This window comes from Limanda limanda, chromosome 10, assembly GCF_963576545.1.
Source record: "Limanda limanda chromosome 10, fLimLim1.1, whole genome shotgun sequence".
In the NCBI taxonomy this organism is placed as follows: domain Eukaryota; kingdom Metazoa; phylum Chordata; class Actinopteri; order Pleuronectiformes; family Pleuronectidae; genus Limanda; species Limanda limanda.
Genome location: NC_083645.1, coordinates 20,552,060 through 20,575,630, shown reverse-complemented (window position 1 = coordinate 20,575,630; position 23,571 = coordinate 20,552,060). Strand labels below are relative to the sequence as shown.

Sequence of the window (23,571 nt, the reverse complement as noted above, 5' to 3'; positions counted from 1 at the left end):
ATGAGATCCATAGGATTCTTTTTTATTGGCTACATTGTGAATGTTAGATAGGTTACTTGGAATGAAATGGCGAGGGAGCATATTTTGTGTCTAGCTTCACACAGTTTAATGTGGCGCCTCGCTGGTTCATTGTGCACGTTGAAATTGATAAGCCAGCGAATGACAATTGAGCTTTATGCTATATAATGCTCCAGTGATTCATTGTGCTTGTTCAAATTCATTTGCCAAACAAACTGTTACTTCTATCCCTCAGTGGTGACAGAAATACAGAACGAGCTTCCCTGTGACTGGACAAATTGTCACTGCTGTCAGTCTGGACAAAAGGGAACCAGCAGCAGCAGCCCATGCATGAGCTGTTCCTTCACGTCATTAACATCAATGGTACACTCAGTCAGCTCCTGTACCCGGTCATGCAGTTAGTGTCCCTGCTTGTATCTCAGTCAGTGACTCAGTTAAAGAGCCGGATGATTGAATTAGAGACTTTCATTAAAAATACAAGAAAAAGCTGTTAAAACAACCAATATGTTGGTATTTTAGTGATAACTGTACTTAAAGTTGTAGATGGGAGGAGGAAATGGAGAAGGTGAGACAACAGGGATAATTTGTGAATAGAAGTAGATCTTAAAGGGCGGCTCTGGAGGGGAAGGGACCAGAAAGCTGTGGAAGAAGCTGTAGTTGGATCGTTACCGCAACGCCGAGGAGGTTATGTTTTCACCCCATTCATTTGTTGGTTATATTGTTTGTTTGTTTGTTTGTTTGTCAGCAGGATTAAGCAAAACTACTGAACAGATTTCCATGACATTTGGTGGAAGAATTACATTTTAGCACAGATCCAAATAAAGGAACAGAACAAGGATAATTTTGTATACTCTTTTGAGATTGCGTTTTTTGACATTTGATTTCCATTTATTGCATCAACCTTGATACAAGAAATCAACCATATCTAGGGAACTGATATCTGTGCGATGGTAGAACGTTAGAGTTTTAGAAACTTCACCAGTGAGTGTTGCAGGTCGTCTGAGTCGACCTGCAACAAACTCCAGTTTTACTCAGTAGCTTTGCCTGTTTGTTTTATTATTGTTTCCACAGACAACCCCCCCATGCCCCCCCCCCTCTGGCCCTTTCCCCCATATCAGAGTTATCTCTTCTGTTCTTGTCTGTCACCTCTCTGTGGCCGATAAGGAAGGGAGGAGTCATGCTCCTGTCCACCAACAGATGTTCATTTTCGACAACATTGACACACACACACAGACAGAAATGCCTTTGCTCTATTTGTATAAAAGCAGCACCTGATAAGGCAAAAGAAAGGGAGGTTGTTTACTAGAACTAATCTGCTCTGGGATATCTTCTTCCTCAGTGAGATAAATGCTGATGTCTCCTCTGCCTCTTTGTCTTCTGCTGTTATTCCTTCTTAAATACTATAAATTCATGGTTCAAGAAAAACTTTGGTCATATCAGGGGAAGTATCTGCAGCTCTTGATATCCACTATTGTTACACTGCATTGTTTCAGTTATTAGCCGGGTCTCGTCATGCAGTTTATTATTTAATTATTATTGCAGCTGCAGCATTTGCAGATTTCAAACCGAGCACTTAAACTCACTTAGGGAGCTGAAATTAGGCATTTAGCATTTAGCACATGCTGCGCACAGACAGTCAGAGTCATGACAGAGCAGCTTTAATAAGTTGGTTTATTGTGTCAGTGTTATTATTAAATCCCTCTTAATGTGGACCATCTGTTGGGATGGATTAAAGAAGATTTTATCAGGATTAATGTAAACACTCTGGTAATAAGAGCAGCTTTTGTCTGATCCAGGACTCTGCAGAGGTGGGTGAATGTTTGCACCACCTCAAAAACAGAAAGCTACTCTTAGTTGCTGTATAATTATAGCTTAACAAACATTAGACTGTAGGAAATAAAGATAAAATAAAGTAAGTGTTGGCTATATATGCCTGTTTGATCACCATTGATGGTTTGTGGTGATTGGCAGTTTGATGTGGTGTTTACTGGGATGACCTGTCGATTGATCAGATAACGACTGAGAGGTCTCCTTTAAATCTATGTGTTTCTAGTGCTTGACTGGATTCACTAACCATGTGCAACAAGTGAAGACTATAATTCATCAAACTCCTGCAAGTAGTGTAATCTTAATGAGCCTGATTGAGCTGTAATATGGGTCAAACACACGTTACACTTTCACTATCATGTAGGCGTTTCAGTCACCTCTAATGTGCATTGTGCCCAGTTTAGTTCGTTCAATCTAATTTCAGAGGTAGTAATTTGATTTCTCAACCTCCACCGCCTCTTACTGAATCCACGGTCACCTGTTGGACACAAAAGGCAACATAAAGTCAGTAATGTATTTGAAAGGAACTCTGCTATCTATTTGTATGCAGCTGTTTTCCACAGTTATTGGCAGGGCTGAGTGGAATTGGTTGCATGGTCAGATCTTTAAGGCAGCACAGAATGTGGAGGAGGGTCTGCACTATTCAAATTCTATGTGCAGGAAATCGTCTCAAGCCTGTTTCCAAAACATTAACATCACCATACAAACCATCACTCCTCTAGTCTCAGTTATGATGTTACAGTCAGGCGCAGGTATAACATTGTTAACCCAATGTTACCTATTTATTATTCTAGTGTTTAAAATCAACTCTGTATAAGTAAGCGATAAGAGTAACACAGTAAAAGATTATAATGGGACTCCATAGAGAGGTCTGACACTCACATTTTTGTTACATTGAATTATAGATTTCCCTGTTGCTGATCTTTACTAACCAGTCAAATACAGACGTGCATTAACACGTTATACCTGATGAGGTCCTAAGTCCGTGTCTGTAAAAAATATTTTGAATATTTTGCTTCTCAGCCCAAAGTTCATTTTTTCAGACTTAACGTCATGTCTGCTGTAGGGAGGTGGAGTGATTCTAACACCAGCTCCACTGGTCAGTGATTTAAATCTGCAACTCTTACGTAGGTTATTTTTCGTGATGATTTCAGTCCCAATGACCTGTTGGCAGTTCGCTGGTCCACCTATAATTCAGTTCAACTAGTGGTGTGATTGTTATCAGCAGGACACGCTGCTCGGTGTGTGAAAGGGTTTTGCCAATGTGATTGACAAAAAACCTACGAAATAGATGGGCTTACTTAGGAGCAAGGCCAGAAATGGATGGTGTGAGTAATTGCGCAGAACGTCCACGTCTTTTACAGACCACATGTTGTGCCATGGGTTCATAACGGTTAAGATGCTGTTCGGAATTATGAGGAAATTACAAAGGAACACACAGAATTTTTGATTCTGCAGCATCAGCTCCTGCAAATGTAATCCCAACTGAATTCAGCTTCAGTGTTTAACACTTTGCTTTTTACCTGCAAGCAACATGTACGTGATGAGCCTTCCCTGTTGCACTTCCTGAACTCTGATCTAATTAACTCTTTTATATATGTCGGAATTTATCCAAGTGATTTAGAAGGAAATGAGGGAGTTTCTTAGCACTTTGTCTTTTCTTGTTCCTCACGAGGCCCGGCTGTCTTCAGGCCTCTTCAGTCATCTTTACATCTCCATTTTGTTGTAGTTTTTTCCCCGGACCTAAATGAGACGCGGTGTGGTAGAACACTGGGTTCAGTCTTTACTGTGCCACGACTAATCAGCAGACCCCGACCCGTTTTATCTTAATTAACAGATCAAAGAAGCGGAGAGAAGGGCAGTCATACATTATTAAACAGACAGTGTCTCACTGTGTGTGTGTGTGTATGTGCAGGCTTGTTTCACAAAAGGTTTTTTTTTTTCTACTCACACATACGTCTTATCTTAATGTTCTATAGGTTCCTCTCATATTGTGATCAGACTCCTTTTTCCAGATGACCCTGAAGGTCTTTTGACCTTTATCTCCCCGCCCCCCCCCCACACACACACACACACACACAAACATGTGCAAGGAATTTAGTGTACTGTGTGCTTCTATCTTAGTGAGGACACTCATTGATATCTTACATCCCATAACTATCCAAACTAAATGCCTAAACCTTATTCTAACCCTTAAACCAAGTCCTAACCCTCAAACAGCCCATTGAAAAACTGAGGACTGGTCAAAATGTCTTTGCTCTGAAGGGTCTATGCTTGAAGTGGTCCTCACAAAGATATAAGTACAGGAACACACACAGAGACCGAAGAAACCCACAGACCCGCATTCAGGAGAACATGAAGGTCATCCACTCTCAGAAAGCAATTTTGCACTGAAAGCATTTCCCCCACTATGTGCTTTCCATACATAATTATGGACACTTCACACATTATTTCAAATACTGTGTTCTAGACCCAAGAATCAGAAAGTCGCAGCAAAAATAGCTGGAACTTTTATTTTTTTCCCTTTGCTCAGTGGACATGTATTGAAACCTAATTACACTCATCTGTCTGCTCAGGCACAATGTGCTCAGCAATACCCTTATATTATACAATAATTTTAGTTTTGTGCCGCTCCTACTCTGTGGTAATGACTCTCATTAAGTCTGTGCTATTTTCTTTGCTGCACTCTTGAGAAGTTCAGTATGAGGCTGCTTCCATTTCTCTACTTCACTGCTCTTTCCCTCACTTTGACTTGTCAGCATCACATCCATCTACTAAATGTGACCCTTTCTTTGCTCTCCTGTCACTGCTGTCTCTTGTCTTGTTTAGCTCCCTCTCGCTATTTGCTCTCCAGAGGTTGTAATAAACCTGTAGTTAGCTGGTACAACCATGTGCATTTTGGACTAAATGGCCCCGAGCGTCTCCCTGCCTGCTGTTGGGGCTTACGGCCAATGGGCCTTAAAATGACTTAATTTCCTATCTGCCTCCTGGGGGAGCTTTCAGGGAAGCTAAAGGCTGGTTACAGCCCTCAGAGACCGAGTATCAGGACAGCCCTCGGCCTGGGCTGGACCCCGGCTGAATCAAACATTGCCATCGCTTTAATTGCCATGGGTTATATAGCCACATAGAAATGTATCATCACAGCCATACTGATGTAGATTTGCACTCAGGGCGATTCTCTTAACAAACAGCATAGCCAATATTATTTGTCACTTTTTATCATAAGTTTCTGGCTTATTGTCCTTATGCACTTAAATTTCCCTCAGGATTTTCGTTATGTTCCTGATAAATTAAATCTGAAATTTGAAAAAAACACAACAAAAAGCAAATTGGTGACAAGGTGACATAGCCATACTACTTGTGTTTTTCTTATCAACAATATAAAACCAAACACATTTAATATAGTAGAAGGTAATGAGAAAAATATTGTTTTCATTTGAGAAGATGGAAACTGACATTTTTTTTTGCAGATTTTCCTAAACAGTTATTTCTGAACAATTCACTGATGGTCAGCATTCATCAATTAAATGATCATCAGAATTCATCAACAGAACCAGCTCTATCGAAGGTTCCAATAACTTTATGACCTCTGTGTTTGTAATACTTTGTGTAAACTATACTGTATTATTTTAACAATTAGCCTGTTGATTCCTAATTATTACCTCACTACATTTAGAGACTGCAACGCCAAAATCCCATGAGAAGAGACGACCTCTAGCTCTTTTCAAATCTGTCCCGGCTTAACCAGATTTATGTGTGTTGATCTCAGGTCTGCAGAGCTCTACTTTGGGCTTGTCTGTCTCATCAGGTCTTGGCTTCACATGATTAGACTGTTTTGTTTATATAATTAGTTGTGGCATTTTGTATGAGCTCAAGTTAAATTGAGCCAACAGCTGAATATAATTTGACTTATTTCTCTCTTGTCGCCATTGATCTTTAACTTTCTCTGACATTGGAAATAAAAACAATGAAGTCAGGAATTCAATTAGGAACCTTTCTTTCCTCGTAGACGGTTGGCTTCAGAGCAGCAAAGTGCTCAGATCCACGTTTTCATTTTAGAATATTTACCAATATTGATTCCTTTCATCGGCGGAATTGTTTCTGGCTCTGCTGCTCTTATGCCTGCGCCCGAGTCTGTCCTTCCACATGAATGCATCCTGGTGTTGATCTCTTCAGCAGCTGTTTGCTATTCCTCCAGCAGCTCCATATATTGATGCCATGGTGTGGGATGGCACCTTTAAGGCGAGCCACGGCTGACTCCTGCCCTCAAGGTCACTTTGAAGAACAAAAAATCAAAAGCACTCAATGATTGACGCTCGGAGCTGCAAGACTGAAAAGTTTAATTGATTCATGGAGGAAAGAGTGTTTGCAAGGTGAGACAATGGACGGGGGGGGTCAAGTCGATGCAGGCCAGGTAGCAAAAAAAAACCTGAAAAGAACAAAGATTGGCACAATGAAGAGTAGGAGAATGACACTGATATTTGAGACATTAACTGAATGTGAGTAGAGGGGGCAGGAGAGAGGACTTCAATCCAGACTGAGGGTCAACAGGACAAGGGGGCCACTATGGAGGAGTTAACTTGACCCGGCTCCCACACTACACTTCACCATCTGTGACCCAAACCAGTCAGATACACAAGGCTTTGGATGTGAGCCACACAATCAATAGGTACTGTGTTCTCTATTGAGGAGCAGAAATGAATTCTCCTCAATAGTCTTTGACCTGTGCAGTGGTTTTTCCATCAAAGACAGAGAGAGCCTAGTGTTTTCACTCACTCAATTCACTAGATTAGATGAGAGGGCAGATGGAAATATGGATTTTCTTTTTCATTTCAAAGGAGTATTAGTCGTAGTCATAGGTTGAGCAGAATGGAAAACATCTTTATATATATATATATATATTGCAGTATAGTTAATTTTCTTTAAATCCCTAAAGGACCTACTAAAACAACCATGTATCAGCACTGGCTTATATTTGCAAAAAGATGAAGAAGCGATTGCTTTTACAAAAGTTAACTGGTTCCAGTTTTTACTGGTTCCAGCTCAGCAGTGTGAGGCTTTGATGCTTTTCTCTATTTTAACTACAAATGGCTAAGATATCATGGGTTGGTCAAAATATGCAGTTTGAAGTCGCTGTGGGAAATTGTGATTGGAAGACATTTAATGATAATCTTTTTTATTTAAAATACATATTATCAACAATGGAAGTAGTTGTTTCCCCCATGATTGTGATACGTTAAAACAAATACATCAGTATCATTGTATGAAGATATAAACGAGCATCACAAACTATAACAAACTACTGAAATGGAAAAACTAAGTAATCCCCCTATATTTCCAATAGCCAACGTGTAACTGCATTCCTTATTTTGTTGAGTAAAACCCAGATCCTAATTTGATTTTACTTAACTTTTTGTTTATTGTTTCTTTTCCCCAGTTGTATATTTCAATATAAGAGAGCTTAGACAGACTGAAGAAATCTCCTGTCAGACCCTGAGTGTATCCATCCACACCTCCTCTCTTCTCCTTTATTTTTAGTCCTGGAAAGTGTCCCCGGTTAAAAGGGGTTGTGTTACTTTACGAGAGAGTGAAGTCGTTGTCGGCAGCATTATTACAGACACACACACCGACACGGCTTCATCAGGCCTCTCTATGGCTGCAACAGCAGAAAGCTCTAAAATTAGCGGCTCAGAGAGGGAAGCAAAGAGGCAAACAGAATTATTACACATCCCCAGCTGTGTCTGAACACCAGCACCGGTACAGTGGCTGCTGTGTAGACAGGCGCGGAGTGTTATCTCCACAGTGCGCGTCGCCACAGACCTTCTGAGGTGTGAAGTGTGTTCAGGGTGCAGAGCTTCTCATTATCAACAGCAGTGTTAGCTCGGGCATCAGGAGAGAGGGCAGCTTGGCTCAGCCAGCAGTCACAGCAATTTACAGGTCCGCCAGAGAGAGAGAGGTCGAGCAGAGGAGAGAATTAAAGAGCATTTAGAGCTGTGAAATAGACTGCAGATGGGAAGAATGAGCCGCCGGTGGATGTATGATTTGTTCACGTTGACTTTACCGCAGGCTTTTTATTATGGGGATCTAATGTTGTTTGCTTTATTGTGCACGGCTTGGCAGAAAACCATGAGTCTGTGGGTTGTGAGTTTGAGATGATGATGCGAGTGTGCTTTTGTCAAGTTTCTACAACTTTTGCAAGGTTTAGTGGGAGAGCGCCTGGTGAATGTTTGATAGCATCAGCATTTGTGCATAGAGCCATGATAATCTAGTTTTATTCTCCATTATTATGCCTGAGTGCCGGCGACTGGAGGCATTTTGTTTTCGGGTGTGCATCCCTCACTCAGTCAGTAACACCTTGAGGGAATTTTTCATATCTGTCTCTGATGTATTAATTAATGCACATTTCGAGTATTCTAATCTATCCATTGCTAATATTTAATTTGCTTCTGCCACCTTACGATCAATGTTAAACCTTTTTGTCACAGTAAATTAGTTCCGACTGTCTTTCTGTTGTCTCTGAGGTCACTAAGACAGAAAGAGGCCCAGCTGTTGAGCCTCAGTGCAGAAACAGCACCACCAGATGAATAGTTTCAAGTGACAGTGTTAGTGAAATCTCTGTGGTGTCAGTCTAATGCAGGGTCACAGAAGCCTCCGCTCTCTTTTTCTCTAACGCCGACTTACAGGAAAGATTTTAGGGATAAGATGTCTGGAGATGCTACGACATCATCACTTTTAAAAACAATCCTCTTCCCCAGTCTTTGCTGTGACACGATTGCTCATCTGAAATGACCCAGAATGCTGATGACTTCTTCTTGTGTCTTTCTGCAGAAGGGATCTGCAACATGACGATGGACTCCAACTCGATACCAATGCCCATGTCCGACCCCAACGCCTGGGCCACAGCCATGAACAACCTGGGCATGCCTCCTATTGGAATCCCAGGACAGCCGCTGATGCCAGGTACCACACTGCCGCACACTGCTTTGCCAAACCAGAGTATGCGTACATTACCTATGTATCTACATGTATATATTCCTCATGCCACATATCTGCTTTTATGTAAATGATTAAAGCAGGTAATGTGGACTCTAGAAAGCTGAGCTCAGCACCCTTCAATGACAAAAGTATTAAATTTAACTGCCTGGAACAATGTGGCATTAAAACAATGAAATTCCCATCGTATTTATTCCGCTATAAAAACCTCAAGGAGCATTTTGTAAGCATAAGGTTGCGCTACTGTATTCTGATCTGCCAATATAATATTCATCCTTACCGATTGCTCCGCTATCTATAACATTACGCTCAGCAGCACCCTCCCACTCTCCGTCTCTGAAGAGTTATTCTGCCGTGTCTTTTCTCCCTCCTCAGTAGAAAGCCTTTCCCTAAAGCCTTTTATAAATCACTTCCCACTTCTTAGCTGAAATGCACTTTCATATTTGAAATATGCCAGGCTCTGTGTGTGTGTGTGTGTGTGTGTGTGTGTGTGTGTGTGTGTGTGTGTGTGTGTGTGTGTGTGTGTGTGTGTGTGTGTGTGTGTGTGTGTGTGTGTGTGTGTGTGTGTGTGTGTGTGTGTGTGTGTGTGTGTGTGTGTGTGTGCGCGCCTGTGCGTACGTGTGCGTGTGGAGAAATATTAAGGGTAACAAACTGACGCGCGGACACACACACACACACACACACACACACACATATTTCAAGCATTGGTAAACAAAGACTTTCCTTTAAAGGACAGAAGACACAATTGGTAGAAGAGCTTTCCGCGGAGATAGAGAGAAGCAGAGGAACTGAACCTAATGATAATGAAGATGGAGACTGGACACACACTCACTTAAGAGTCAGTAGATGCAGTCAGTCACTGAGGGTAACATTTTCCTCTTTGGAAGCTTACACACCTACCAGGATTGGTCTGGACCTTCTGACTTTTTAGTTTAGTCCAAACAGGAGGTGATCTCTGTCTGGATCAAACTGAACCATGGTTCGGGTCGTTGCCACTGTGAGTTTGGATTTTAGACCGTTTGCAGGACGCTAAGACAATTTAAACAATAGAAGAGGAAAAAGAGGAAGTGGCTCGAAGGATTGCCTGAACACTTTACCACTGATAATTTAGTGTTTGACCAACTGGGAATTTATCCATTTTTCTCCATCCAAATAGTAATACAACTCTTTTTCTTTGCACATTATACAAAAAAGTTATCAATCACCAAAGCAGAATTGACAACACGCCCGTCTACAAAGCAATCAATGTCAAGTATCGGTATATGCAGCTGACATACAGGATGTACATGTGTCAGACAAAATTATTTAGCCTGCTCCCTAAATTCCAATGTGTTATCAAAACTAATTGGGTCAAATATAAACAATGTGATAAAGACATGAAACATTCAGATATCAGCTGTGAAACGCAGTGAACTTCATGTGTTGTATTTAAAGGTCCTGTTTACAGCAGAGTTTGAAACAGGTGTAACTAAACACATTAATAATGGCTCTGATCCATTTGAAGTGTGTTATTTAGCCACGCCAGTGATCCGGCATCATCAACGCCAGGGGCCTTAAACTGGCACAAATAAATACAGAGCAGTAATTAATGATGTTATTACCTGCACTGGTGTTTGGTGAGGTCAATTAATCTGCTCTTACACTTAATCACTAACACACACACACACGGTTCTTGCCTCCAGTCAAACAACACGATGCATGCGTATCGGTCACAGTCAAGACTGTGTTTGTGCAGTTAAGAAGGAAAATGAGACCTTGAAGAATATGTTACAGGTGTTTGAGATGGTGGGAAGTAAACAAGTACATGTACTCAAGTACCGTACTTTCTTTAAACATCAGTTTTTTTTTGTGTTGTTTGAATATATTCATTTACATCTCGGGAGAAATATTTAACCTCTTACTACCCAAGACGTGATTAGAACTTAGACCAGGGGTGTCCAAACTTTTCATCCCGAGGGCCACATACAGAAAAAAATACCAAGGACTGGGCCACTTGCACCGCCAACCCCCCCTGCCCTGGAGTGGACTGTTGACAGTCGCGTCGCTCAGGGCGGGGGGACGTGGCGGCGTGGTGGCGTTCTGAGGGACAGCTAGCAAGTCAGCAAAGCAATTCACCAGACCTTCTTTGTGTGTGGCAGTCTTTGTCGAACTTTTATTACTTTTTCTGGAGGACAAATTTGTCCCTGATCTTTCTACACAGCTTTGTACACTTGTCGACCTGCAAATCGATGTCAGCCGAGATCTCCTTCCAGAAATTGCAGGTCATCTGCGTGTCCTTGTATTTAGTCAGTGATGGGTTATACAAGTGGTCATACTTTCAGATCTCTTCTGCCAAGTGCTCTCCTATTTGGTCCATATCCGTTCTTCTAAATCTTTCTTGGTTTCTGCCGGTATTATGGGGCCTGAAACCGGAAAACGCAGAAGCATGCACCGGCCTCTCCCCTCTCAAAGAAGCCTGGCACCATAAAGCAAAACAAAGTGCTTAAAGTTAGTGCCATTTGAGCGCTACTAAATTTTGAGTATCAAAAAAAAAAAAAATAATAATTTTATTTTTTATAAATTATATTTTTAGACATTGATGCGGGCCAATTAAAAATGGTTGGCGGGCCGCAGTTGGCCCGCGGGCCGTAGTTTGGACACCCCTGACTTAGACGGTGAAGTGAGTTCCGTCCATGAGTCTGAAGCTCCGGTAATCCTGACACGACACGATCGTGGCATCGAGTTGAAGGTTGTAGCAGCTGTACTGGAATCACGCATCATTCACCGGTGCTAACTGTCCTGTCCTAAATGCACTACAGACTAATGGGAGTGGGGGAGATGTCTGTACTCTCCCAAACAACCCTGGGCTCTAATCAGGCTCGGTAATGAAACTGTCCTGTGTGAGTAAACCAGGGGGAGCACAGGGTCTTATAGCCTCGGCCCTCACCAGCACTTTCGGATATGTCCCCTCTCTCGAATCGCCACAAAACATCTGGTGTTTCCCTTCCCTTCTCCCTTTCTCCGTCCCTACTCCCCCTCCCGCCCTCACCGGCCCTAATTACCCAGCATCTCATTCATGTCTCATTACAGCTGAGTCAGCGACTGCAGAGCGACATCAGAACGCTGTTCATCTGCACCGCGCAGAGCAGAACGGCTTTAGTCTGCACTTAAACACTCATCTGGGCTCAAACTGCTAATGTTGTAAACCGAAGGTGTATTAGATTCAGCAGCTGACAAGTAATTATAGTAATGTATTATTAATGTAAATGAAAGCTCATTTCAAATGATCAGGACATGTTTATCTCTCCCCGATGAACAAGAAAACTATTTCTGATATGTACATTTCAGAAATGTCTTATTGTCCCTCTACTCATCTATTCCACATTATAGTTACTCAAAGGCCTGTGTCTTCAACCCGTGCCCTTTTCACTTCACTTAAGCCAAAAGAACTGTACTTCCTGAACCCCAGGAGAAATGTGTCAGTGGGAAGAGATCAACGCAAGCGCTGTGTCTCTTGCTTTGCGTCTTTTTTTAGTTTACAGCAACAACAAAAAAGGTCGGTCCTAAACAACAATCCCATTTTTTAAACACAATTTATTTCTGTATAAGAAAACATAGGATCCACACACTTAAGCCCAGGAGGCTATTTCTTCATTGCTGTTGGTCTGTCTGTCAGCAGGATCACTCAAAAACCACTGAACCGTCTTCCATTAAATTTTGTGGAGCTGTGATAGCACGTTAGCCTTGGCGATGGTCCCCTTTCTCGAAGTGCCCTTCTAGTTGACTTTTTCAGTGCTTTCTCAGTCTCCTTATGAACTCTCTCTGAAGTCTCTGTGAGCACAAAGCCATACACAAACACACACACACACACACTTTAACCTGATGTCACACAGTGTCAAACTGCCATGCTGCGCTCGCTACCAGAGCCCCTTGTGCCTTTTGAAGTAATCCTGCTGGATTAGTTATTGATTCCCCATCATGACTGAACATCATGTTTGTCTTCTTCTTTGTTTCACCTCTAAACAACAAAGGAGAATTTAGTGTCTCTCTCTCCGGAGCATCTCTGCTGTTTGATCTACTGTTTGTGCACACGTACACGCGCCGCCGTGTGGTTCCTGCATGTGGGTTCACGCTGTTATGTTAGTTTCAGAGTAACACACTGCCTGTGCTTTCATTACAACATTAGAGTTTGCCTCCGTTTCATCCACCGTGAGCCCAGAATGTATTTCTTCACCACCGAGTCTTTTCTCTACCTCCGGTCAAGTGGATTTATCCAGACAGACAGCTGGATAAACAGAACTCTGTGGACAGAGCCTTCAGCTCTCGGCAGCCTCAAAAAGCCTAATGCACATCCGCATCCATCGATTGACTGGGCGATGGTTGTGTATGTTATTAAGTTATAATAATATGTTTGTGGTAGAGATAGAGGGAGAATAGACTCAGGCATTGCAATGTGTCTTACCATCAAATAAAAATTCCTCAACAGTCAACATTATGTTTAATATTATCAGTCCATTTCTCTTTATTGCAATTTAACCTTCAACTATCTCCTCTGCATACATGATATCCATTCCACGTATGTCCCTCCTGAAAGAGGGATTCGTCCTCTTCTGCTCTCTCGGAGATCATTTTCACAGTTTCAAGTTGTTGTTTTTTGTGGAGTTGATCTTGTTACAAAGCTAGCATTCAGACCATAAACAGCATAGTGCGTTGAGATCATTGAAACACAGGGTTGTTCTGTGGAGGGTAAGCTGTTAAACCCAGCAGTGAGATAATGAAAGAAGATCCAGGAAGTCAAGTTTGAATAATAGATTAATGTGTTTAAAAGCCTTTGAGACGCCACAACGCTGAACATCAGTCTGTAATACACACAGGCAGGATTTTGACTCGTTTTAAAGTTATCACTTTTATCTTTAGCAGGGAAATCAAGCAGATAAACGGAGTACTTTCACATTCAAGTAATCTAGCAGGAGCCCTTACCTAAAGTTTTTTACTTGCACTTCTGCTGCACTTATAGACTCGGAAATAAAGTTAGTTTGTGCCGACCTCTGAAGCAAATTTGAGGTTTTGTGACATGAAAATGGAATTTACTTGATTTGGAAAGCCCATTAAAAGAATTGTAGACCCAGCGCTGTATAATGTCGGTTTAATACTGTAACTCCAAAGCTTACATAAATTGCCTTCACGCCAAGGCGCCGAGCAGGTCGCGTAGTTTTTTGACAGGGCAGCTTGAATAACTGACAGTCAGTGTAGCCGACTGGTGGAATAAAGTGCAGAGCAGCTCATGAGGTAGAGGAGCTTTTTATGACTGGCTCACGATAGAAGAACAAAGAAGATGGAGGGGGAGGAGCCAGCAGGGTAAACTTCAAACCAGCAGGACGGAAACCTGCGGGACACATGATCGATCAGCAGGCGAGACTCAGTGCACAGGAACCTGACCCACGTGCGATGGGGAAGGTGGAGCCCATTGTGTCTGTGAAGGAAATATTGATCGTGTGCTTTGCCCTCATAATAGCTGCAGCTGTAGCCTGAGATCATATCTTTTGTTATTATCATCATAGTTAACATGATCAGTATCAGTCGTTGTGAATTGGTTCTATTCTGCAGACTGTGTACGGACTTAATGCAGTGACTCTGTGGCGGAGTTGTGGTTTTTAAAGGAATTAAAACCCTTGAGATGTCAATAGGAAGGTGAATCTCTGTTTACTTGTAAAGAGACAGACCTGAGATACAGTGATAAGTGAAAATTGGAAGATTGGGGTAAACAGTCTGGGTTTTGGAAATGTATTTTGGATTTGTATGCAATTGAAAACAGGTTAAAGTAGATCTACTTATATATTTGTGATTATCACAGGTAACATTTTGACTGATAACATGGATTCTCGTGTCTAGTTCTCACATGAGCTAAAAGCGAAGACGCCTTGGAATCTCAAAATGTCATCAGCACATTACACCATATGGTTGGCGAGCTCCAGACTTGATAAGTAAAATCCCAGACATAGTGTTAACTGTGAGAATGGAAGGGGAAAGATCCCAGCGGCAACCACAGGAATCAACATCTGGTTCCAACATCTTCGACAGAGAGACAGAGAGAATATCCCATTCAAGGAGTGTTCACATGTATTTCCCCGTCCGTCAGCGGAGCTCTCTCCAGCACGTCCAGACTATAAGTGAAACCAGATGTAAAGCTTTAGAGTTCCTTCTCCTGCATTGCTTTGAAAAACAGTGACCTCCCAAGATGGTTTTTATCTTGACGGTATTGAAATCACTTGCATTTTATATATAGATGCAGCCAGTTCCTTTCTTCAGTCTTGTTTGATCAATCGACACCAGCAGGAGTTTGCTGCATTTCAGATGTGACAAAACAACAATTAGTTGAAAATCTGAAAAATATGCAGGAATTAAATGAGTCACCTTCTGCTGACACCATCATAGATGTGTTAATTAAATTCTTCCTTTTAGAATTGAGACGATAATGATGATGTTGTGTCGGACTGCGTGACACTGAGCGGTGTTTTCAATACCCTGCATGACTCTTGAATACAAATGGGAAGAACAAAGAATGTGAAACACCTGAATATCTCAATATCATGTACAATACCACTGTAAAATAATTGCTTTGTGTTTTGCACATATTTTACACTAATGACAATACTTGAATCAACATATTGCACATGTATGATATAAATATGGATGTAAGGGATGTATTGCACATGTCTAAAATATGAATGATGCTGTTGTTGTAAATATTATTTATTTTATCACCTCCGCTAAGAAGGTTTTCATCTGGGTTTGTTTGTTTAGTTTGTTGTTTGTAAGTTAGCTGGATCATACAAAAAACTACCGGATCCGGGAATGGATCCAGAAATATATTGTTCATTTCATTGTGAGATAAGATGGTTTATTGATTTGTTAGGTATTGAGTCCTGGATCTTGATTGAAAAATCAGGCCTGTAAAGGGGACTGATATTTGAGTGTATGCTTTTTGGTGCAAATCCAAATTAAACTTTGGATCTGGTGAATTTAACTGTGGCACTGAGTGCAATTCTAGTTTTCTCTACATTTCCTCTTGTGCTGTTACTTTTTGGTAAAGTTGTGCCAAATTTATCAGTGAAGGTAAACGTCTTGTTACCTTATCGTAAATCTCAGTAATAAAGATCTGAATGAATTGAGTTCTAAGAAAATTAAACCATATCATTGTCAGTGCAACAGATTGTACTGTCGGGCCTCAGAGTGTATATAAATACAACATTAAGAGGATGATGTGTTGAACAAAAGATGTCAGCTACACACACACACACACACACTAGAGAATCATTTAGCTTCTTACACACATGTGTTTGCAAGTTTATCAGAGTTAATTTAGATGCACATTCTTATGCATGAAAACGCACACAAACACAAGACCCCTGGAGAATAGATAAGCAGGCTCCGTGGACCGATGACCGCCCCCTGAATCAACAGCCACTCCTTTGTCTGCTGCATCCCACTCATCCTCATCCATTCCCCACGGTTCCCCCCCCACACACACACACAGACAAACACACACAATACCCACAGTGGAATATATGAAAACTCGGTGACTTTGTGTGATGCCTCATAAGCAATCATCTCAACACACACACACACACACACACACACACACACACACACACACACACACACACACACACACACACACACACAGAGATATATGTGAATCAGGGCCTTCTGGTTCTCACACATTAGCTCACTGCAACATCAGGAAATTCATTTGATGACAGTCATTCCTTTGCCCTTAGCGTTTCCCAAATTCTTGGCCTGGATGCTGTGTACTCTTTCTGCTGACTGCTCAGGAGCTGCACTGGTGCGGCGCCAGAGGTTTCTTGGCGGAGTGTGGGCGGACAGAGTGGAGAGGCAAAGGCATGCCTTACTCTGGATATACACTCCGTCTGGCAAAAAAAATAGAGCACTAGTTATAGAGCTACTGAAATGGGACTTTCTGTCAGTTATTTCTATCCATGGCAGATTGAAGGCAAGTTACTGTTAAAGGTTAGATTTGCTATGGATATTTGAGTATTGAGGTGTCAGACAAAGAAGATGGATTTTAGACGGCGGCATAAGGAAGTGGTTTCTCATTTAGATGCATGTGAATAGGGAGACCTTCTATAAACAGGAAGGAGTTTTTATTTCCATCCCGCAGACGACCGTAAGAGCCAGAGACGTTCTCATGAAAATGCAAAGTGGGTGACTCAGTGAGGCAGACGTCAGCCACTGGTTGGCGTCCAGGTGGTGTGGCTAGCTTGCCTCATTAGAGAATATTACCCAGCGTGCCCCTCAGCAACCGCTATGTCCCTCTCCGAACTCCCAGCCGACGCTCACTGCTGGGGTGGACGTTCACCCTTGAAATCTGACAGGAGAGAAAACGTGCGGAGGGTGGAGGAGGATGACAGTAAGAGCCGGGAGCTTCACACAATCAAATGTCGTATTTTTTTTTATTAATCTCCCTGCAGCTCCTGATCGAGGGGCAGCTCTAAACATTACTGTTGAAAGAACCTCCAGGGAAATAATGACAAGAGTATGTGTTGAAGGAGATGTGGAGAGGAGGAGGAGGATGTGTGTAACGGCTAAGTGTGTGTGTGTGTGTGCATGTGCGCTCATGCATGTTACTGTACAAGAAAGAAGTATTAACCAGGCAGTGTTTTCAGCTTTCCCGCATGAGAGACAACAGAGACTGAAGCTCAGAGAGAAGTGCGGTTAAAAAGGGATCATATGGACACGTGTGGGTGGACCCGGCCCCTGGTTTCTTTTGTTGTTCTTCTTCAAGAGGACCCTTGTGCTCTGTAAATCTCTCTGTGGACCTTCTACTGAGTCAGAGACCTTTTCTTCCCGTCTCTCGCTGAGTGCACTGCATATTGTCTCGTAGCACACGCACTTATCTCCGCTCAACTGTTTAACATACACATTTTATTATGGGAGAATGTTTTTTAAAAGCGACTGCAAGAAGGAAATTGCAATTGTCTTTAAATGCCGTGTGTACCCTTTTTTAATATTCTAAACAAAATGTACTTGTTTTCAATTTAAAATGTAAACACAGAATTGTTGAAGACTGGTCTGTTTTCTCAAGATGTTTCTCACACCAAGGTCCTTCTTTGAGAAACGGAGAATTCTCATTTTTCTCAGGTCAGTGCAGCGACTAACAATCATTTTCATTTTCATTCAGTTTGCAGTTTATTTTCCTGATTGAAGTAAATGTGCTGGTTGTAAAACGCCTGGATACTGAGAAATGGCCTTCATGTATGTTCCTAGATCTCAAGCAACATCTTTTAAGTAGCTAATTTTAAGAGGCTAATTTAAGCTTATTATCATGCTGTTGCATGGTAACATCTACAAGAAGACATCATATGTTGTAGGCTCAACACATTTAGAAAATAAATGTAAATTCGAAATATGTAAATTAATGCTGCAACATAAAATAATTCTCAATACCAGCATTTATTGATTATTGTCCGCATTGATTGATATGTTGAATATGTATTCTCTGTTACCACTTATTACTGGTTTCTCTGGTGGGTACTGGAGCCAATCCCAGTTGACATCGAGCGAGAGACAGGACTGATCGTCAGTGTGTCACAGGTCTGATACATATTCACACATATAATTTAGGGTCATGACTCAGCGAAACCTGGTGTCTTTGGACTGTGGGAGGACGTCAGAGTAGCCGGAGGCAGAGGGAGAACATGCGGCCTCCACACAGAGAAGACTGAACCAGAGTTCAAACCCAGAACCTTGTTGTTGTGAGGCGACACACTGCACCACTGCTCCTTCCAACCTAATAATACAGTACATGAGTGAATGTACTTATAACAAAGCCTCTTATTGTGACTACTCACTGTTAGAACTTAAATTAGGTTTCGACTTCTCAGAAATGTGTCTTTTGAGCCACATTCAAGCCACAAATGCCAAATATAATCGATAGTGTGCTGCTTCAAATAGAGTTCAAGTCATGGAGAGAATTTCTACTCAGAAGCTTAATTGTTCCAACAGAGAGTCATACTAGTGACAAGATGTTTGCAATGCTGTGAACAAGGGAGGATTCTTGTTATAGTGGTTTTGTGTTGTTACAATGCTTTCATGATTTTGGATTTATTGTTATTAAATAAGAAACAAGTGCCACGAAGACACACTCAAGCACTCATCCCCGGTGACATTGACTGTTTATTAACCTCATTCCACTTTCACGTGAGCGGCTGCAAATGTGATTTAGGATTGTTCTTAAAGTCGTATCGATCAGCTGTAAAGTCACCGCTTCACCGTGGCCCGGCTATATTGTTAAGCCTTTTTTTCTTTGGCATTTTCACTGTGATAGTTCACACTTACGATGGAGAAAGGAATATTGTGACAGGCAACAAATAACCCGGGTCAGATTTAAAACCAGCACATTGTCATTACAATGACCGCACATTATGTAACTCAGATACCAGGACATGGAGAGTATAACAGCAAAGAACTAAAATTAGAAATCAACATAATTTCCCTTATATCCCATAGTTGGCTCCATGAAAATATCTACACGTATAGATCCTGCTGTCATTCCTTTGCTTCAGCTGATTCAGGTCTATGGAAATGGCTTAGACAGGCTTCAAACCTTTGAGTTTTGCGAGTGACAAGCGCTGTGTACGATGTTCTTTGCAACTAATCAAGTTATTTTAATTTCTTACCTCAATGTTTATTTCCACAAGAGAAGATTTCAGAAACTTTAATTTCCTGAGAATTAGCGTCCAGGTGCTGTTCCAGGGGTGAGGGTTCCTCCTGCACATTGTGATTTGCAGCCGAAGCCCTGAGAAGATTAAGCAAATTAGTTTGTTCTGTCTCCTCTTTAAGACGCACTTGCATTCTCGTCTTCTGCAGAAGTGGACAACAAGGCCTTGGATTCTGTCGTCATTCCATCCATTGTTAAATCTCTAAATTGCTTTCCCATCTTGAATATTGACAGCCGTCATGCTGCAAAACACTCTGCACAAAACCATAAAACTACCATATTTGACCAGTCAGCAAAATTTGCCTGAACCAAAAACTTCCTTAACCTTCAGAGAAAGCTACCCCATAAGCAGAATTTTTTTTGGGGGGGGCGTAGTAAATCTATCTCCCTGGGACATCATTTAAACCGTGATTCCTCCGGTGGAGTTAAGCGCAGGTTGGGGAACTGACTCCTTCAGAAAGTCCCTGTTTCCCAGGGAAAGTTTCCTCGGTAGAAATTCACCTTTAAATTTTAATCGGGTGGTGTCACTTGTGGGTAAAAAAGAAAGTTTCTACTATCTTGTGCTGTAGGACATCCTTAACTTTGAGGTGTCATTCCCTTACATCTGCAGCTTGGTTAGTGTTACTTAATGTCTTGACACCGCAACTCTGTAACAAACTGCAGACAAATCCTCCAGTTTATTACTTTTTCAAATGTATGATGTGCTTGAATAAATACTGAACCAATATAAAGTATAATTTAAATCTGCAGCATAACAGAAAACAGCACCGATGCATACATTGGATGAAATACAGCACTATGTTCATCTGCGTCCACTTACATAGTCCACCGTAATGAGAAACACTGAGGGAGGGGCAATCATGGTATGTTACTGATGAAACATGTCCTTGAGCTATGTTGTCGGAAAAATGGAGATGAGAGAACTCTGCTGTGGCTGGAAATTCTTCGGAAGAATTAAATCTCCTTTATTACACATGGTTGTGCGACATGTTTGCTTCGGGAGCCGGGCTCCTAATGGACGAGGATAAATACGCAGACACACACACACACACAAACACACACACACAGAGAGACTCCAGAGGGAACATGAGCAGCACTGCAGTGAAATTGCACCAGCCATGCCCTGATGTAACAAGATCGTGTCCTCCGTGCGAGCTGAAATTGAGTTTCCTGTTCAGCCACACACAATACAAACGCATAAGCATGTTTCCCTTATTTTACCCCTGGAACAGTGGGAGCATTGGTTTCACAGACAATGAAGGATGATTTCGATGAGTGAGGATTTCCTGGATACGTGTTCGTCCGTGGGGCACCGTCCTACAACCCTGTCTTAGTTCCTCTGTCCTCTCTCTACATGCGGTGTTTGGTATTCAGGCCAGCTGTTGCACCACCGTCCCATCTTGCATTCACCCTTTCTTATCATCCCTTCTGCTATCGGTCTTACTTTCCTCCGCCCTAACGTGCAGAAGAAGTCATCAATCGCCTGGCAACCAGGGACCCTCTTATCACCACTGCTCTTACTCTGACTCCTCGTTTAGAGATTGATAGTGAGGTCATCAATAGACATAAGGTTTCCATCCATTTTGCTTTAATGTACTTCTCCCCCTCCTCTTTTTTTGGACTGTTTTCTTTTCTCCGTCTGGCCTCCATTTCCTGCCTTCATTTTTGTCCTTCAGTCAGTTTTATCAGTCCAAAGTATTTATTGCACCCTCCCCTGCTCCAGGGACATATAGTGCACGTCTTCTGTAACGTGCACTTTAATCTCTTTCACTGCTCGTCCGTTAATTCATCCATTTTCTCTTCTACAGTAGATTTAGAGGAACTCACTTGTAAAGAAAAGTTCTATCTATCACTTGTTGAAGTTGTATATGATAGAGCAGTAAATATTGTTTCTCCTTCACTGGATGCTGCTATTGTAGAAAAGGCACAGGTTAAAATGGAACACATATAGTGTTTTCTGCTGTTATTTTCTATTTTTTATAGAAATATTATGAAGTGAAGTTGTTAGTTTTTAATTAAAACAAAAAGTTGATTTGAAAACTTTAAAAATTAAAGCTTAAATTGTGTTATATTGAACCATCAGTTTATCTTTGACAAGTCCTTTTCCTTCAAATCTATCTATCCATCCATAATTCCATCCATCCATCGAAAAAAGTGGAGAAAAGCTAAAGGAATAGGTCAAATATAAAAAATACAGAACAATGTTTCCTCTCATATTCTGCTTATTTAGCTTTTTCCTTTTGCATTTCTGGATTTTCATAATCGGCACAAACAGAATGATACCTTCTCTAAATGTTTCCAAGCCAGTGTGTCAGATTTATTTTTGCCACACGTCTAGTAAATTACAGTGTGCGTATAATCTGAAGTGAGGGACTTGTTTTAGTGACTACAGCTCCTGCGTGCCGTGCACACACACAGGTGCGTTGTACATTACTCACCCGGCAGCGGAATTCTCATCTCCGAATCCTCTGCATGTGACGTTGAGGCACATACTGGAGGGAGGCAGCATTTCCATTTCAAAAAGCTCCATACTGGGAGGCTTGGGCACACAAAGGAACACGTGGTGCCGAAGGATGTCGGTGCTGGCATGTGTAGGTGTGTGCAAATTTTCCCAACTGCGGTGTGAGGCGATACTGTAAATAAAGGTCTCTCTGTTATGTAGGTGTTAGATCCAACCATCTACGTTATCTATAGGGTTATCATTCAAACAGCAGGAGTGACAGAGAGAGACTCAGTAAAAACCTTGTAAAATATGCATGTTGTTTACAGGATGATTTATTCACGAATGGATTTGGATTCCATTACTGTATAGGCTGCTGGTGTGTCACTGATGTTGACCTAAGCTTTTCTCAATGGTACTGTGTAGGTGTTATCTTCTCCTCCATCTCATTCATACTTCCCTCCTGCCCACAGATTTTGACCCCACCCTTGGAATGATGGCTGGAATCACTCCCATGAACCCCATGATGCCCGGCATCGGTATGGTGCCTGGACAGCTCTCCCAGGATTTACCGGTTGTCAAGGAGATCATCCACTGCAAGACCTGCACCCTATTCCCCCCGAACCCCAGTAAGCCATGATATCACATTAATACTACACCAGCTCCCCCAACCACCAATAACTCAACATTTTCTTCAACTACATCTCTTTTGCACCAATATTAGCAGGTAAACGCAGGTTTTATTAAACCGGGGTAAAAAAATAAAAAGGCTATTGAGCTCCTTCCCATTGCCAGTAGTTTTTTTCACAAAACGTGCCGACATTTGAGAAGCTCACCTCTTTTTGTTGCCAGCATCGCATTCTGCACCATGTTTTACATGAGCTATGTACACGCCAATGCCTGGAAGTTCATTCTGCGTCATAATGTCGTGCAGGAAAAGGTGCAGTTCCAGCATCTAGGCCGCCAACGAAAAGATGAAGAGGACGAAATCAACATTTATACCCAACATGCCATGTTTCTACCACTGCCGAGCAGAGACAGTGCCAATAAAAACCTGTGTCAGTCCGTTGATTGTATCCGTTCCCATCGCAGTGGGCTTTGAGACCAGTGGAAAAGGAATCACACATTTGAAAGCCTCTGATAACTTATCATCAGTTGGCCTCGGAAACAGCTGCTTGATAAAATCATCAAAAAAGCTCAATCACAAAACAAGGTCTAATTATTTGTTGTTGTTATGAGTTGTTTTTGAAGCTTTGACTCACATCTCACGATCGTCCTCGGTGGATAGAGTTGCTCATTTCTAATTATCACTTTAATATGTAATTCTTGTGAGTAAAAATTACTTTCATTATTGATTAATCTGCTAATATTTGTGGGATTAAAATGAGGAACTAAAAATTTCTGGAAAATTTATGAAAGGCTTCTTTAAATAACTGTTTTTTTTCAACAAAGCCCCAAAGAACACAAGAGAGAAAACCTCCATGTGTTCATATTTGAGAAGATGCACTCAAAGAAATATTGGTATATCCGTGGCAACTCACTTTGTATAGTCTTGACAAGAGGTGCGCTGCAC

At 41.7% G+C, this 23,571-nt stretch overlaps 1 protein-coding gene across 1 annotated transcript in view; it reads left to right on the top strand.

The window, feature by feature from the left end:
- Positions 1-23,571, top strand: part of enox2 (ecto-NOX disulfide-thiol exchanger 2) — an 86,062-nt gene that overhangs the window by 24,610 nt on the left and 37,881 nt on the right. The window contains exons 3-4 of the mRNA XM_061079189.1: positions 8,674-8,805; positions 22,472-22,627. Coding sequence (XP_060935172.1) covers positions 8,674-8,805; positions 22,472-22,627 — 288 coding nt within the window. The remainder of the gene's footprint in view (positions 1-8,673; positions 8,806-22,471; positions 22,628-23,571) is intronic.